The 14,602-nt window shown below is 43.8% G+C and overlaps 1 protein-coding gene across 4 annotated transcripts in view; it reads left to right on the top strand.

Moving 5' to 3' along the window:
• CACNA2D3 (calcium voltage-gated channel auxiliary subunit alpha2delta 3) overlaps positions 1 to 14,602 on the top strand; it is an 898,858-nt gene that overhangs the window by 498,638 nt on the left and 385,618 nt on the right. For all 4 annotated transcript variants that reach the window (XM_070776473.1, XM_070776472.1, XM_070776475.1 and 1 more), the window contains 2 exons: positions 4,269 to 4,358; positions 12,566 to 12,679. In XM_070776473.1, the coding sequence (XP_070632574.1) occupies positions 4,269 to 4,358; positions 12,566 to 12,679 (204 nt within the window). The remainder of the gene's footprint in view (positions 1 to 4,268; positions 4,359 to 12,565; positions 12,680 to 14,602) is intronic.

Here is a 14,602-nt window from a genome sequence, read left to right as displayed (position 1 = left end):
TCATTCCATAGTTCATCAGGCACTCTATCTATCAGATCTAGGCCCTTAAATCTATTTCTCACTTCCACTGTATAATCATAAGGGATTTGATTTAGGTCATACCTGAATGGTCTAGTGGTTTTCCCTACTTTCTTCAATTTCAGTCTGAATTTGGCAATAAGGAGTTCATGGTCTGAGCCACAGTCAGCTCCTGGTCTTGTTTTTGCTGACTGTATAGAGCTTCTCCATCTTTGGCTGCAAAGAATATAATTAATCTGATTTCGGTGTTGACCATCTGGTGATGTCCATGTGTAGAGTCTTCTCTTGTGTTGTTGGAAGAGGGTGTTTGTTATGACCAGTGCATTTTCTTGGCAAAACTCTATTAGTCTTTGCCCTGCTTCATTCTGTATTCCAAGGCCAAATTTGCCTGTTACTCCAGGTGTTTCTTGACTTCCTACTTTTGCATTCCAGTCCCCTATAATGAAAAGGACATCTTTTTTGGGTGTTAGTTCTAAAAGGTCTTCATAGAACCATTCAACTTCAGCTTCTTCAGCGTTACTGGTTGGGGCATAGACTTGGATTACTGTGGTATTGAATGGTTTGCCTTGGAAACGAACAGAGATCATTCTGTTGTTTTTGAGATTGCATCCAAGTACTGCATTTCAGACTCTTTTGTTGACCATGATGGCCACTCCATTTCTTCTGAGGGATTCCTGCCCGCAGTAGTAGATGTAATGGTCATGTGAGTTAAATTCACCCATTCCAGTCCATTTGAGTTCGCTGATTCCTAGAATGTCGACATTCACTCTTGCCATCTCCTATTTGACCACTTCCAATTTGCCTTGATTCATGGACCTGACATTCCAGGTTCCTATGCAATATTGCTCTTTACAGCATCGGACCTTGCTTCTATCACCAGTCACATCCACAGCTGGGTATTGTTTTTGCTTTGGCTCCATCCCTTCATTCTTTCTGGAGTTATTTCTCCACTGATCTCCAGTAGCATATTGGGCACCTACTGACCTGGGGAGTTTCTCTTTCACTATCCTATCATTTTGCTTTTTCACACTGTTCATGAGGTTCTCAAGGCAAGAATACTGAAGTGGTTTGCCATTCCCTTCTCCAGTGGACCACATTCTGTCAGATCTCTCCACCATGACCCGCCCGTCTTGGGTTGCCCCACCGGCATGGCTTAGTTTCATTGAAATCATACATACCCACTGGCCTTAGAGTTTCCTCTGACTCACCATCAGGCGATGGCTTGGTAAGGAGGAATGACTAGTCTAGCTCTTGCGTCTCCAGGTTAGTATTATCCAACACAACTTTAGGCAATGATGGAGATATTATTTAATCTTCACAGTCCAGTCCAATGACCACTAGTCACATTGGGCTGTCGAGAACTTGAAATGTGGCTTGTGTGATCAAGGAACTGAGTTTTTAATTTTAGGTAATTTTAATTAAATTTAATATTAATAGCTACATGTAGCTCATGACTACTATAAAGAGCAGAGCAGCTCTTAGTGGAGGTCACATCACTAGTTCCCTGGAAGGCAGGATCCCCTGTCCCCACTTTGGAGGAGAGTTGGACTGAGAGTTAAATGCAGAGGCTGGTTGACCTGGATGATCAAGTTGAGTTGTTTAGGTTGTGGAGTAGGAGGAAAGGGGGTTTGAATGTGAGAGAGAGGACCGGGAAGAAAAAACAAAGAGAGAATCCTTCATCTGTGACATCATTTAGAAACCTTTAACATGAAGAAATATTTTTTCTATTTCATGTATGAACTCAGTTTCTATCAGGAAGAAACAAAATCCCAGTTGACCTTGTTATAATAGCAAATTGAGGGGAATTCCATGACATATTATTGCATTTTGCTCTTAAGTGTACAACAATAAAAGCAGACGTTGCCTAAAACATCATTCTGCACGTGACATGCAGCTATACATGGATTAAAAGAAGAATTGCTATGTTATAAAAAACGTCCCGTGTAAACTTGTGTGACTGAGCACAACTAAATGCAGTTGACAGAAACGACATCAGATGAATAGAACGAACTTGCTGAGGCAGAGCCCAGCCACTGTGATGTGAACCTGGGTCTGGTTAAGGAACACACTCTCCACAGTCTGTGATCGGCCTGCCATCCTGCTTTGTGTCCTGTAAGATGGGCTGGGTCCACCTTGGGGTGACACTTACCAAGCCCAAGTCTTCTTGGTGGTCACCACTCATTCACCAGTCCAGTTTCCAAGGGTGGAGTTTCTTGGAGAAGACAGACTGATTTGCTCTGACTACTTGCCTACCCACAGTGGGACCCATGAGTTTCCTAGATTCAGTCAACTTTCTGGGTTTATCCACTGAGTGCTCATAGAGGCTATGCCATGAGTTTGGCATCCTGCTGCCAAGTCAAGAGCAGCAACAATAGAGAAGCAGGAGACTTGGTTCCTGGCTGTGTAGTTTGCCTAGTTCCCTGACCCTCAGCATGCCACTTGATAATCACTTGTAGACTCAGTTGAGTGCAGAAACTAAGAGCCGGCATACTGGAGACACACTGGCCAGGTCTAAGTCAAGTTCATAGCCAGTGCCTGGCATTCAGGTTTCCCCCTCTCCCACCACACACACACACACACACACACACACACACACACACACACAAAATAAACAGCAGTGGGTGTGTAGTGGAAAGGAGAGAATTAGAGCTGCTGAAACTGGCCTGGATAGAACCTGGGCTGGGCAGCTTGGAGGTATGTGAATTCAGGTGCAATACTGGACGTCAGTCTTACTCTCTGCAGAGTGGAATGATGGAACTTCACAGGGTTGTTATGTGGACACAGTTGACTAGTTTTTGTTCAGAACCTAACATCGAGCAGGCTTCTAGAACCGAGGCTGCTCTGGTGAGAGTCAGAGTGTGGTTGCTGTAAGGGAGGGGTGGCCCAGGGAAAAGGTCTTGTGGTTGGTACGCATATCTTCAGGGTGATTTACCAGCTTCACATCCAGCCTTGATTCATGTTCGGCTTGGATGTCATTAAAGCTGATTGCCGTAAGGATCCCACTCAAGCTTTCCAGTCCAGTTTGCCAGCAAATCTGCAGCCCATCTTGATGACCAGAAGCTCCAGGCAGAACAGCATCTTAGAACTATAAGTCCTATCCTAGGATCAGTGTACCTGGGCATGGGCCTGGACCCACTCCTGTCTCTTTTTGGAAAGCAGAGATGTTTGGGTTTCACAGTGAGTTTCTTTGTCCCCTTTATTTTCCAGCTGATGCTGGGCTTCTGTGGAACTGACATGGTGGAAAGGCTTGGGGCTACTCCTGAAGAGCCTCTTTCCCATCTGTCTGTTCCTCGAAGCCCTCCTTATTTGTTGCCTGGATCTACCTCCCATAGTCATGGGTCTCATGTTGTGATCCAGTCTTTAGCCTCACTCTTTGGCTCTTTGGGGGCTTCCATTGTGGCTCAGCTGGTAAAGAATCTGCCTACAATGCGGGAGACCTGGGTTTGATCCCTGGGTTGGGAAGATCCCCTGGAGAAGGGAACGGCTACCCACTCTAGTATTCTGGCCTGGAGAATTCCATGGGGTTGCAAAGAGTCCGACACAACTGAGCAACTTTCACTTTCACTTTTGGCTCTTTGGAGGTGGCTTTTGAGCACCAAGTATATGTGTCAGAACATCACAGTCTTGAGTGGGGACAGAATCTAATCAGGTGATTACACACCTGGAGTGCTAAGTGCACGGTGGATCGAGCCTGGTATGGCAGCCTGGGCTTGCAAGGAAGCACTCCACGCTCTCAGGGGTGGGTGTTCTGGGAAGGCTTCCTAGGGCAAGCAGGGGTGAGTCCATCTAAACGGACATGCCCTGAGAAGATAAGAGAGAAGCAGATAAGGGGAAGGCAGAAGATGCATGGAGAGTGTGGAGGGGGAGCATGTGTGGAGTCTTAAAAACTGATTGAGTGGAAAAATAGGGGAAGGGAGAGGCAGGTGGAGCTCATAGCACTCCCTGGAAGAGTGGAGAGTCACAGGAGATGAAACTGGAGAGGGAGGCAGACATTTTCAACAAATTATAAACTTTTCACCAAAATCTTAACTTCCTTTCTCCTAACATGCAATCAAAGCTAAAAAAAATACATATGGAAAGTAAATTTTATATTAAGTTCTTATGTTTTGCATTTGGAAGGCAAAAACTGAATTATGGCCATTGGGGCCTGAGAATAATGGGTTTTGCCTTGGCATGTGCTTGTTCGTTCAGGGTTGGTATTTCATATAACAGGACAGATGCTAATGTATTTTTTTGCTTTGTTGTTTCAGCACTTCAGGGAGCATCTGGACAAACTTTTTGCCAAAGGAATCGGAATGCTGGATATAGCTCTGAATGAAGCCTTCAACATTCTCAGTGATGTAAGCTCCTCTTTGATTTGCCTTTCTCGCCTCTAAGAGAATAGATGGGATTTTCGTGGGCCAGCATTATTGTTAGTCAGGCAGGGGATAAGAGGGTAAGTCTGGGGAACCAGGTCTAGTTTGGGAGGCCAACCCAGCCCCCTGCTGGGCAGAGTCCATGGTACAGTCTGGTCAGTGGACTCACCTGCCACCATCATTGACTCTGGGGCCACCAGTGTCTTAATACTAGAGCACCATCGACCACAGATTTCTCTCCCTCTGAGAAACTCTCAGTTTCTTCATGGAGTGGATTCCTTATTGTGAGTCACACTGAATCCCTGCCTGTGGAATGTTCAGAGGAAGAAGGGCTTCTCTGTGTGCTATGTTCAGGGAGTGTTACAGGCGCTCCCTATCCCAACCTTCCTCTTGCCCCCTGGAGATGCGCAATATGCAGTGTGCACTGGAGGCTTCGGGAAGTCCTGCAAAAGCAAACCCCACTGTACCTACTATTTCTCCTGCTTTGCAGAACAGAGAATTTCAAATATTAATAGCACCTGTTAACATCCTGTGAAATATGTTGTGGAATTTTGGGCTGGTGATTCTGCCCCTTGAATGCAATTGTGTTAAGCTAAAGCATCATGCGACTTCAGTGTTCTTTTTACTCTGGGAGGGCAGTAGGATAATAAATGACTGTCTTTATTAATGCAGATTCTGTATTATTTAACTACTATAGGTTGCATGCTTTTTAAATGTCAGGCACTGGGAATAGTACACCAGTGAACAGAATAGACTAGGTATTTGCCTTAATGGCCCTAACATCCTAGTGAAAAAGTCTGCAAATTATGTCCTGAGAGAAAAATCAGCCTCCATCTTGTTTTTGTAAATAATGTCTTATTGGAGCACAACCATGCCCACCTGACTACATATAGTCTATGGCTGTTCTTGTACTACGGTGGCAGAATTATTTTCAATAGATACCATATGGCCTGTAAACACTGAAACAGTTACTACATGGCCCTTTACAGAAGAAGTTTGCTGACCCAAATTCTAATGATGGGAGACATATGAAATGAGTAGTCTTATGGAGAACGATAATTCTACTGTTCCAAAATGATAAGGGCTTGTTCCTTTTATACAACGAGGTCAAGAGTTCTCTGGCTGGGGGAAGAGCTTTCTGATTAGGTGATGTTGGAGTGCAGACCTGAAGGAAGTGAAGGAGCGGTTATATGGTACCTTGAGGAACAAGTTTTCAACAAGAGGAACAGGAAATGCAGAGGCCTTGAGGGAGGGCATATTTATGGTACAGCAAGGAGACCAGCATGACAAGAGCAAGTAGGAAAGAAAGAGTGTACTAGGAAATGAGGTCGCAGAGGCAGCAGCATCTTGTGGAGCCTAATAGACCCAGTGAGGACTTTGGCTCTTCCTCTGTGTGGGGTGGAAAGTCATGGAGTCTGAGCAGTGAATGACAGAGTCCAACTTGGATTTCAACAGCATCCGCTGGCTGCTCATTGATAAACAAAGACAATAGCAGGAAGGCCATTATCTGAGTGACATACAGTGGTGGCTTTGGACCAAGGAGGTAGTGATTTAGATGTTAAGAAGCAGAAAAATAGAAGCTACTCTAGGTATTTCAAACAGCAGGAGTTGAACTCAGGAAGTTGGTTGCACAGGGGATGGAAAAGCTGAGAAATCAAACAGAGAATGAACCAATCCATGGATTAACACCGGCAGGAGGCAGCTCCTCTCTGGGTCAGGAAGGACCACAGGAGGGAGGGCGGCCATCAGAGCCTCATCACTATGGACGACCAGAGCAGAACAAAACCACTGAGGAGGCTGCCCAGCAGGAGCTGCAGTGCTAGGGAAGGGCCTGTCCTGTGGAAGCTAGTGCCTTGGAGGCGATGCTGCCAATGCTGGAAAATGCCCAGGCCCCCAAAGCAGAGAGAAAAGGAGAAATGGCTTAGAAATACCTTGGCCTCTCCCTTGAGTCCTTCAGTATTCACCTGAAGACAAAACTTGTCAAAACTATTGCCCAGTCTGGGAAATGTGATTTTCAGGAAAAAAAAGTATGGGGTGGAGCTGAGAGCAAGCAAGCCCTGAATGGGGTGACAGCTATGTCTAAGTTCCGAAAGAGCTGGAGCAACTGGATGTTCAAAGGCTTCTCCTCCAGGTAGCTCTGCAGGCTGCCAGCCATCGGCTTCCAGGTGAGCATTCACCTAGCCCTGTGTGGCTTGTTTTGGTGATCAGTTATGTCTGACTCCATAGCTTGAGCTTCTACCACTAAGCTACAGTGGCTCTCAAGCCAAGGATAGGTCCTAATTTGGGACTCTTTTTTTTTTACCAATAATATCTGCTGGCACATAGAAGGCTATTTACATCTCAGTCCTGAGTCAGTATCGTGTATCAGTGCAGAGGAGAGGAAAATAAGGAGGGAGGGTGTCATTTCAGCTTCCGTTGTACAAACCAGAGGCGTTTCCTACTCACCTGGCTACAGATAATTAGCATTTATGGACAACTCAGTGTTTGGGACAGCACATACCTATTAATAATTAATAAACATGACTGATCAGAGCCAAAGACCAAGCTACATCTTTAAATTCTACTTTGAACCTTGGGTAGCTTTTGACATAGCTCAGATAGTAAAGAATCTGCCTGCAATGCAGGAGACCTGAGTTCATTCCCTGGCTAGGGAAGATCCCTTAGAGAAAGGAATGGCTGCTGACTTCAATATTCTTTCCTGGAGAATTCCGTGGAGAGAGGAGCCTGGCAGGCTACAGTCCATGGGATTGCAGAGTCAGACACAGCTGAGTGACTAACACTTTGAACCCTGAATAGGCACCTTCGTAGGGCTTGGAGATGCTGATCTCCACAGTTTAGCAGGCTTTTTCTAGAGGGTGATATTGAAAGGACTTGCCACATTTGGGAAACTGGCTTTCTTCATTTCAAAAACCTGGTATCTAGTGCAGGGGGAGGCTACTCTGAGATGGGGGGAGGGAGTCCCTTGCTTGGAAATGTACCTTGCAGATTTCTGTTTTCCTGCTCTTTGACAGAGGTGATGAAGGAGTAAAGAGTTAGGAGATGCTTCTTGTGTTAAAGTTTGTGGCTTCTGGAGTCAGGCAGGTTGGGTTGAGAAGCCTGACCCACTCAGAGCTTGCTGTGTGACCTTGAAAAAATTCTGCTTGGTTTTACCTTTATTTTCCTCATCTTTAAAATGAGGCTAGGAATAGACCCAACACTGGTCACTTAATTTGTGAAGCCCAGTGCAAATTGACAATGCAGGTGTTTGTTCAAAAGTTAATAAGAATTTTAGGAGAGTGATACCAGAGTGTTCAACCAAGTGTGGGGCCCTGTATAGCTATGTACGTCACATGTCATGAAGCCGGCCATGCTGGGTGGGGGTTGAGGATTCAGCATGAGGCAGTGGCGCCAGCTCCCTCTCAGTCATGCTGGGCTGGGTGGGAAGTGCCATCACCATGACCACAGAGACATTAGGCAGCCTCAACTTTTCCCAGGCTGCCTGAGGTTTCTAGAAGCAGCTCCTACCCTTAATGCTTTGGTCCTACTCCCTGCCCAAATCCTCAGGAATCTCTGCTTCCCTTCATCCCCCTCTCTTCTTTTCCTTGCCCTGGTACTTTTTCCTCTCCCCATGCCTTTCACTTACCAAATTTGTTTTAAAACTCTCCTAAGCCAGTGGTCCCTTGGAATGCCCAGTGGAATGCTGTCTGCTTCAAGGCTCCAAGATAGGTGTTGTGGTCAAGGTATGGGATGCCCTCCTCCTTTTGGAGACTCACAGTTCATTTGCTACTAGAGGACTAAAGGTCCTGCAGTGAACTGACCTTTTAAAATATGTCTATACCAGCACTCAAATTATCGACCCAGGAACTCTGCATCATGTTATAACATCAGGATAGAATTTGTAGAACCCACAGGTCCCCAGGCACACCTTCAGGCATAATATTTTTTTATCCTTTAAGAGGGTGTAGTATTTCCAACACCTCCAAGAACCAGAAAATCACCAATACATGGTGGATTTTTTCCCTTGAATTCTAGTGAGAGAAGCATTTTTGAACCAGGGAAACCATCCACATACCTGCTTGATCTACCTTTATCCGTAAAAGCCCTTTGAGGTCTGGCCAGTCAGAAAATCTGAGGGGTCGAGTGTAAATTCCAGAAAGTAAGAAATGGAAGGAACAACAGTGTTTCAAAATGTCCCTGCCTGAGATTTGTTGACAGTTGGCACCATATTGAGTGCACATTTATCCCAGAGAGAGAAACATTTCCATCCCATTTCTTGCCATGGGGCTTTTAAATAGCCAAACACTTTGAAAAACGCAGAGATGGTTAATCTCCCATGAAAATGAAGCTTTAGCTATTTTCCACTTCATCAATATGACCTTTAGTGATATAATTCTCTTCCTGTGTATTATGTCTGCTTTTGCAAGCCAGTATGAAATAAAAAGCTATTTCTTGAACACACAAACACATATACATACACTCTTTCTCTCTTAGACACACACAATTGAAATGCTAATTGTGGTTATAGCTTAGAATGGTTCAGAAGTTCCTATAACTAAATGAAGTTAATTCTGTTTTGCATTTACCTGCATTTCAGTTTCAGCGTTTGCTCAGATGATTTAAAGGCTTGCAGTTGTTGTACAAATGGTTTTGAAAGGAGCATTCAAATAAACTTCTAAGACCCTTCTAGCTATTGATCTCTGCTGCATTCATTAGATTCTCTTAAGAACACAGAGCCGGTTTGCTACAGTAGTTAGCATCTACCTTGTCATGTGACAACTGCAATTATCTTTTTTGGCGATGAATACAATCTTTGCAGTGATTACCTTTTAAAAATTTTTCTTAGCCAATTAAATAAAATTCGGTGACATTTCAAAGACTGTTAATCACAACCAAATGCTCTAAATGTCAGGATGCATTGAAATTTTTGCTGCTAACTGATGAATCACTGAGCTAATTGTAGTTCATCATCAGGCCCTTGTCATTGTTATTATTATGGAAAACACTTTCATCACTCCCGCTATTCAATAAAAAAAAAAAAAGTTCTAGACAAATATGAAGAGAAGAGATATTACTCATCAAAGCATTTGAATTTAATTGCATTCTTCAAAATTCTCCCAACTGCAGATTGCTGCAGAGAAAACCAGGGACTCAGCCATGGAAGAAAGTAATGGATTTAAACAAACAGCTCGGGGCAGCCCCTTCTTCCAGTGTGCAGTATTCAGATATCTTCATTTCCCTCTCTTTCTTGCCTTTTGTTAGGGAGAGTTTTTCCTGGGTGTTTTCAAATGAGTTACATGAACAACGGTTTCGAGGTGTCCTGATTTTTTCCCTTCTGCAGCCTCTGTGGTCAAATGAACAGATCACTTGTATTCGGTGGCACATTACTGGGTTTATCCAGTGACATGAAGGCTGTGTTGAATCACAGGCTCTCCAGAAAATCTCCAGAGCAACCTGTTGATAAGACAAGGCTGCAAGACTGTTTTTTCTTGTTGCGCTATGATGATAGAATCTTAGTAGCATCTCAGAGTGGAAAGGGCAAAGTCATTTATTGAGACTATTAAGTGGGTCCTCAGGGTGGAAGAGAAGGAAAATGCTTCGTTAAGACGATATAAATCCTAAATTATAGTTTACGATTGGTGGATGCAGCAAGGGAAGATTTTGAGGTCAGAGGTTCAAAGAGTCTCAGGGTATAAATTGTCCTTTGATGCTTTCTGTTCAAGAGTTGATGGGTCTTTTAGGAAGTTCCTGGAATAAGCACTAAAGTTATTTGCAGTTTTCACCTTCTTTAGCAGGAGTTTTCTAGAATAGTAAGTTATGTCAATGAAGATAGTAGAAGAGAAGTTATGTGAAAAGTTTTGTGGTCCAATGGTCTTAGGTAGTTCTCAGGTATTTCCACCTACTGATACTGTATCACGTGCCTTGTGTGTTTATTAATTTAAAGACACTCTGCCCAGTCAGAATTGCAGGAGTGACCCAGGGTCAGGACTACAGTGAGCCACAGTCTCAAGGCCCAGAATTTAAGGAGCAGTCGCTCTCGGGGTAGTGACCTTGGTGTCTGCCTTGTGACCCTGGAACACTAGAAAGAATAGAACAGGGAAGAACAGGAGAAGGAAATGAACACTTGTGGAGCTATCAGATTGAGGAGCATCATCTCATGATTGCGAGGCCTTCGGCTGAGTGTACTGAATCTGAGAATAGATTCTGGAGCTGGACTGCCTGGATTCACATCTCAGCTATGGCAGATAGTTGCTGTGTGACTTTGGGCAAGTTAGCTAATCTCTGTGCCTGTGTTCCTCACTGGTCAAATGGGGATAATGATAGTACGTACCTCAGAGACTAGTAGAGATTCAGTAAGTTCATACTTGTAGCCCAGCCTATAATGGGCATACAATCTGTGCTGTAACAACCTTATGAGCATGTTGTTCCCATCTTATAAATGAAGAAAAGGGTATTCTTTTAAAATATTTATTTATTACTTATTGTTAAATTTTGTTTGAGTGCACCTGGTTTTAGTTGCAGCATCCGGGATATTTTAGGTATGGCATGTGGGATCTAGTTCCCTGACCAGGGGTCAAACCCAGGCCCCATGCACTGAGTGTGTGGAGTCTTAGCCACTGGACCACCGAGCTAGTCCCTAGAAAAAATATTCTCAAAAGAGAATTTATACTAGGTACCAGTTTGTGGTGCTGAAATAAGATTGGATATTTTCCACTATACTATGGTATTCCATCCATGTTTTGAGTTGGTTTTACTTTGTCCTAATATGACCACGAGGCCATCCATTCCATCCATTCATCCATTCATCCATTCTTCTCTAAAGTCACTGCAACTTCAAACTCCACATTAGAAATCTAAGTTCATGGAGACTGGGCATTACACTTCAGTGTGAGTGCTCTGGTAGCTCTGGTTCATCAGTCAGCAGCAAATCCAAGGGTGGCCATTGTCCTTCCCCCATGTCATGGTCAGTAGATAGAACCTCCTATACATTGTCACTTAGGCCTGTGTGCATGCTCTCTGCCCTCTCTGAAAGGCCCTTGCCCCGGATGCTCACCTCCTTCTGGTATTATTCAAATGTCACCACCTCATTAATGGCTTCCCAGACTATATTTTCTAAAGTTACCCCTCTGCATTTTCTATCCCCCTACTTTTTTTTTTAACTTTGCATCGACATTATCAAACATAAAACATAATTTACTCCTTTACCTTGGTATCTCATCAAACAGAATATAAACTACATGAGGGAAGAGATTATTCTGTGTTTCATCCTCAGCACTGTGTGGGCACTTAGCAATAATTTTAAAATAAATGAAAAAAAAAAAGCAACTTCACAGTTTGTAGTGGTGGGAATTTTCACTACTGAAAGTTAAAATCTTTTTGTGTGTTCCTCATTGGTATGTAACTGTAGGGTTTTTAAAGGACACTGCTTTGAATTTGTAGCATTAATAGCATTCATTAAGGAGATTCTTCACCCATGATTCAAGGGAAGGACACAAATCTCTGATAGCTGTCATCTAGTCAGCCAAGCTACCACTCACAAAGGCTGGGCACTTTTGAAATGCTCTGTAAAACTGAAAGTTGAAGTACAGAATTGGTATCACAGTGGGCACAATCTTGGGATTTCAGCAAGCTGTACATACTAACATACATAGTATATAATGTTACATGCTAACAAATAGATGTTTAAAACAAACCCTAAAAAGAGTGCTTACAGTATATTCTGAATTGGCATGCTCCTGACTTTATTCTCCATGTGTACAAAACCTCCTTGATTTTATTACATAGCACAATCTGTATCCATTAGACTCATTCAAACTAAATTCATCTAGATTTTGAAAGAGATGTTACTCATCACATATTCTGTTGCCCATAACTGTGTTTGTAAAAGGTTGCTCTGCCAACTCCTTTGGGCTTATATTCGGAAGCACTATCCATGTTTGAAGGTAAGAGAGGTTGACCATCCTAGAATCTCATGCCTACCTTGTGTGTGTTTTTAGGAAATCTCTTCTGTGGTCTGTATTTAGTTTCAATTTCTCAGAGTAAATATGGAGATCCATAAGTGGGCAGAAGCTTATCCTATAGGTTCTTTCTGGTGGTGCAGAATAAACTCTCATTTTAAGAGGCTTCCTGAACCTAAGATCTCATGCTTCTGAAGTCTCGTGGGTACACATAGCCCTCTGAGGTGTTTTTCAGTTTGTACTTGTTTCTTTCCGCAGTTCAACCACACTGGACAAGGAAGCATCTGCAGCCAGGCCATTATGCTCATCACTGACGGGGCAGTGGACACCTATGACACGATCTTTGCCAAGTACAACTGGCCAGATCGAAAGGTAAGTCGATGTTGATGACATCATGGTACCATCATCTGTGGAGGATCTCTGTTGCATTATTACCTCCAGCTTGTCCATGGATAAGTACCCCGTGTGGACTTCATCTCATAATGGCCTATGGTTTCTCAGCCTTGTGCTTTCTGGTTGACCAACACAGAATACTATGGCTTTCCTTGTTTTCAAAATGAAACTTTTTTTGGTAGCGAGAAGAAACCCATGTAGAAGTGTTCAATGTGTTCAGTGAAAAGAGTCACTGTGAGGTGTGCTGTGTCCATGATGGACAGTGCTTCTCTTTGTTGGTGTTTTCCATGGAGCCAGAGCTGCGTGCTGAACCCAGCACCTATAGAATGGGGAAGGCAACCGTGTGGCCCTGTAGCCACTTCCTCTGTTTCCATGTTCCTGTAGTTCCTTCCTGTACCCTCATTGCCATCCAGAATCTCCTCTTCATCCCCCAGTGCCGTTGCTTACTCTTGTCAAAGCTTGTCTCTTCTCTACTCAAATTCTTTTTTATTTTCAAGTTAAGATTTATTTATTTGATAAACCCATATGTTAGGATGTCCGTGACAGATATCAATGTTTTTGGTGTCTTTTGAGTGCCTTAACCCAGAGGTTCTTCAAGCTGTTAGCCAGTTTGAATTCCCTATGGAGAGCTTTTAAATTATGGATCCTGTTGTACACTTACAGAGTCAGAATTTCTGAGGATGTGGCCCAGGATTCCATGTTTTTATTAAGCACCTCAGGTAGACACCAGTCAGCAGATTGGTAGCTGGTGATCACTATCTCAACTAAATGGTGAAGTCTGAGCAAGAAATAGAGGTTCATCAGAGAGGGCGCTAGCCTGTAAGTATCACAAAGGCCCTTTCCTATCCTTCGTGTCAGTGGCATGACTCTGACTGTCTCTGTAGGGGCATGAGACTGTTTAGACCAAGTCTGTTTTGCTTCTTCAACTTTGTATGTTTAATTTCTGGGAATTGAGCTAACCACACGCACAGCAGAAAGAAACAGAAGACGAATGACAACTGTGCACTCAACTGTATCGGGAAAGCATGCACGCTTGAGGCACTGTGAGTTGGCACTCCTTGTTCCTTTAGTTGTTCTCGGTCGTCTTTGGTAACACAGTCGTCTCACCTCACCAAGCACGGCTCTGGTGCTTTAAGATGCATATGTTTTGTAGAATGTGCTCCCCAAATGGGTAACATCTCCTTCCCTTGTTGCTCAGCCTTAGAGACAGCTGTTATTTCTGAAGCTGGAGAGAAAACTAGCTGTTCGGGGCTTGCTGAGAGTAGGGGGGCCTCTGGCCTGGCACCTGCCTGAGGGATATCCAGGAATAAGTATGGCTGAATGCAGCTCTCATAATAAACACTGACTTTAGAGTTCAGTAGTTGAATAAGACGGACGTTCACTGTTGGAAAGTGATTTAAGAGATATTTCAGGTGATGATTTCCAGGGAAAGGTAGAGGACAGAGTTAATTCCTGATAAATGTACATGATGCCGAGGAGGGGGCATGCTGTTTACACTTGCACACCCACAGCGCATGACGTTGCTGAGCACGTGGCCACTACCTAGTAATGCACAGCCCTAAGGCGTGGCCGCGTGACTGAGGAGCCTGGGGGCACAGCGCCAGTAAACGTGGTGGGGCTGCGGATGCGTCGTCCTCAAATAAGTTGTCCACAGGTGCCATGACATCTCACGCCATGCTGAAGGGTAGTTTACATTATTTGGGACCATCTTAAATAAAAGAATGAAGTAAATGGGCCTTTTAATAACCAGCTCCATTAACAGCAAATGTATTAACATGTGAGATTTATATGCTAAATCACATGAATCCCTCTTGCTTGGTGACAAGTGATGGATAGCTGTAGCAGGAATATTGAAATTTAAACATCCTATCCTTACTTGCTGGAAGAGGCATAGGATGAAGG

The sequence above is a fragment of the Bos indicus genome, chromosome 22 (genome assembly GCF_029378745.1).
Source record: "Bos indicus isolate NIAB-ARS_2022 breed Sahiwal x Tharparkar chromosome 22, NIAB-ARS_B.indTharparkar_mat_pri_1.0, whole genome shotgun sequence".
NCBI lineage: Eukaryota > Metazoa > Chordata > Mammalia > Artiodactyla > Bovidae > Bos > Bos indicus.
This window is presented reverse-complemented; position numbering and strand designations above follow the sequence as displayed.